General features: G+C 50.5%; 1 protein-coding gene across 1 annotated transcript; it reads right to left on the bottom strand.

Annotated features, from left to right (window-relative positions):
• Window positions 1-358: 358 nt before the first annotated feature.
• UBE2F (ubiquitin-conjugating enzyme E2F (putative)) lies at window positions 359-2,340 on the bottom strand (the record flags this gene model as incomplete). The annotated part of the gene is made up of 4 exons (XM_010008905.1): window positions 2,223-2,340; window positions 1,825-1,854; window positions 1,409-1,474; window positions 359-426 (listed from the first exon to the last, which is right to left on the bottom strand). Coding segments are annotated over exons 1-4 (282 nt in total), but the record flags the coding sequence as incomplete, so codon positions are not given.
• Window positions 2,341-3,288: the final 948 nt, after the last annotated feature.

The following is a 3,288-nucleotide window of genomic DNA, read 5'->3' as shown; positions in this document are numbered from 1 at the left end:
GTGGAAGAGCCTTCCAATAGTTGATTCCCTGACACTCCATGATGCATGACACATTCCCAGTGCTCAGCCCAGCAGTTCCAGGGCACAGGAACCTGGTCAACCCCAATGAGCTCCATGTTCTGCAGAACCACCTTAATATGGCTAATAAATTAATTCTAATTAATCACCCAAGGTCCAACCTGCTCCAATTTGATTTCTTAATTGCATCAAGGCCAATTTAATTGGTTGGTGTCCAATGGGCGATGGTCAGAGGTGAAGAACTTTTGGAATCTTCTGCTGATGCTGAGCAGGGAACCACAAGAGCTGATGGATCCTGGCAGCTGGGAGGGACAAGCCAAGGAACAAGCCCAGTACTCACCACCATGTTGTAGGCATCAGGGACTTCGATTTCAAACTGAAACTTGCCCCCTTGGTAGTAACCCTCATCTGCAGCCAAGACAGAAACCAACCCAACCAGTTAACCAGGTTAACCGAGCACCAGGGGGAAACAAGTGGTGGGGTTGGTTGACCAGCCACCTCTGAGGGCTTTGCCAGCAGGTGAAAGTCCCGTGTGATGAGCTGTGTGAAAAGCCCACCAAGATAAGAGCATTTCTCTTGGGTTTCCAACAGATTGGGATGGAGAAGACCAGAAGGATCTAAAAGGTGAGACCCTTGGGATGGAGCTGGTCCCTGCCAAGTGGGCAAAGCACTCCAAGGAAGTCACTAGTCCATGGGGGGTTCCTGGCTTGGCTCCTCTTGAGCTTCTCATCCACACCCCCCACAGGCCCTTCTCTTTGGGGCTGTTCTCCATCCAACCTCCCACAACCTGGATTTGTGCTCCGACCCAGGGCCAGGACCTTGGCCTGGCTGATCTCCATGAGGTTGGGGCAAGGCCCCACCTCTCCAGCTCCCTCTGGATGTCCCCGTGCCCTCCAGCCTCCTTTCATGGATCAGGAAGGTGTTGCCTCAACCTCCTCATCTCCAAATGCCCTTGACCTTCTTGGCCAACAACTTCATGGACTGAACCCACGAAAACTCCCCTGGGAAAGGCAGCAGTCACCCTGGGGCACCACACAACCCAAAACCCACCCACTGACCCTCAACTTCAAACCACCTTCCCTGCAAACCCACCCATGAAACCACCAACACAACTGCCTCCTCCTCCAAAAGGTGGGGAAACTGTCCAAAATTCCAGATGGATCCAGAAGAACATGGATGGGAGGAATTCTCAGGAGGTGGTCCTGAGGATTTGCTTCTATCCCTTTCCCTCCTACTCCTGAATGACTTTCAGAGGTTTGACTTCCAGCCCAGCTGCCTCCACCCAACCCACCCCTTCCCTTGGCTCCACCAGTTGACTGGATTCTGAAGCCAACTCCCTGGAATTCCTAAGCCCAACACAAGGAAGCTGTGGAAAAAACAACCCACCTACCTGGGGTCACAGTCAGCTGGAAGTCATGGAGCTTGTTTGGGTCAGCAAAGCTCACCTGGCAGGTCCCTGTGGAGCAGAAGAGGAGGGTTCACACCAACCTTCCCCACCCCAGGACCTTCAACCCTTTCCCTTCCCTCTTGTTCTTTTCTCCTGCCATTTTAAATCCTGTTTTAAATTCCCATTTCCCACCAAAGATTCCAGGGCTAAATCCTCATCCTCCTGTGGGGGTGTTTTTCTTTAAAGAATTCAAACAAGTTTTTAAAAAACTAAGCCCCAGTTTGGGGCACAAAACCCCTTTTCCCTGGGGACAAACACCTGGACACAGCTGGGATGTGGGATCAGTGCCCACCTTTCAGGAAAACCACCCCATTCCAGGCTCTCTTTTCCCCCAAAAATGCCCCCCAGGCCTGACTTACCAGGTAAATTTGCCTCCAGCTCAGCCACCTCTGCAGGGAGAGAAACCAGCCCAGAGTGAAACTGCTGCAGCAAATCCCTTTCATTAGCAGGTTAATTAAACTGCCTTAGCATGAATTACCAAGCAATCCCATTGCCATGACAATTCCCAATTTCCCGTCACATTTCCATGACAATTTCCAATGTCCCATCACATTTCAATGCCAGATCTCAATTTCCTGTCACGTTTTCATAACAATTCCCAACTTCCCATCCTGTTTTCATGACAATTCCCAACTTCCCACTGCGTTTTCCTTCCCCAGCTGAAATTAATCCCTCAGGAAGTCCTTTCACAGCCCCTCCTGGCTCCATCTCAGCCAGCTCTGCCTCCCAGAACATCCCAATCCCAGTCCTTTCCCACCTTTCACCAGCAGTTTATCCCGGACAGAAACTCTCCGAGTCGAATCCGAAGCTGGAGGAGACGCCCGAGCTCCTCTGACTCCATCATCTCTCTTCAACTTGCTCGCCAGAGTCAGCATCACTGCTGCCCCCCAACCTAGAAACCAATTGGCATGAGGTTAATTAGGCTAATTGTGACTGGGAGGGGGTAAAAAAACAAAAGCAGGTGCCCAGTTTGTTTCTTCTCCAGCATCAGCCCCTTCTCTGCAGAGCTGAGGACAAAAGGAAGGGCCAGAGCTCATGGAAAACATAGAATATTCAATATATTCAATATTGTCTAGGAGGCACAAAACCAAGAAGGGAAGGGAAGAGTCCCAGGAATAACTCCCTGCTGCTAAGGGAGTGTGGGAAAGCAACGGGATGTAAAGCTGGAAAAATCCCCCTTCTCCCTCCCCAACACGGTTTCTTCTTTAGTCCTGGAATCAAGAAAGGCCCAAAACTACCTGGAAAAAGCAGCAGGGAGGCTGCAGATCCAGCAGCTGGCAGGGAAGAGACAGGGGGGAGACACCTGGAGGGCAGGGCCTCTGGGCCTGGCAGGTGGGTCAAGACCCTGATTTTAAGAGAGTAAATCCTTTTATCTATTTTCCAGGGATTTTTTTGTGTGTGTGTCCCTTTTGGGAAAAGCAGCTGGTTCCAATCTCTGTTTGAAAAAAAATAAAGGATGGAGCGATGCTAAATAACCTTTCTGCAATCACAGGCAGGACCTGGGAAGTGCAGGAAATCCCTTTCCCGCCCAAAAAAGCCGCCACCCTGATTTTAAGAGAGTAAATCCTTTTATCTATTTTCCAGGGATTTTTTTGTGTGTGTGTCCCTTTTGGGAAAAGCAGCTGGTTCCAATCTCTGTTTGAAAAAAAATAAAGGATGGAGCGATGCTAAATAACCTTTCTGCAATCACAGGCAGGACCTGGGAAGTGCAGGAAATCCCTTTCCCGCCCAAAAAAGCCGCCCAACCCCACCCCCAAACTCAGGTGCCAGGTCCAAACGGACTCACGGAACCAGCCCCAGGGAAGGAAACGCTTCGTACCAGG

The sequence above is a fragment of the Chaetura pelagica genome, unplaced genomic scaffold (genome assembly GCF_000747805.2).
Source record: "Chaetura pelagica isolate M959 unplaced genomic scaffold, ChaPel_1.0 scaffold1862, whole genome shotgun sequence".
NCBI lineage: Eukaryota > Metazoa > Chordata > Aves > Apodiformes > Apodidae > Chaetura > Chaetura pelagica.
The sequence above is the reverse complement of the archived record's forward strand: the minus strand, read 5'-3'. Positions and strand labels throughout refer to the sequence as shown.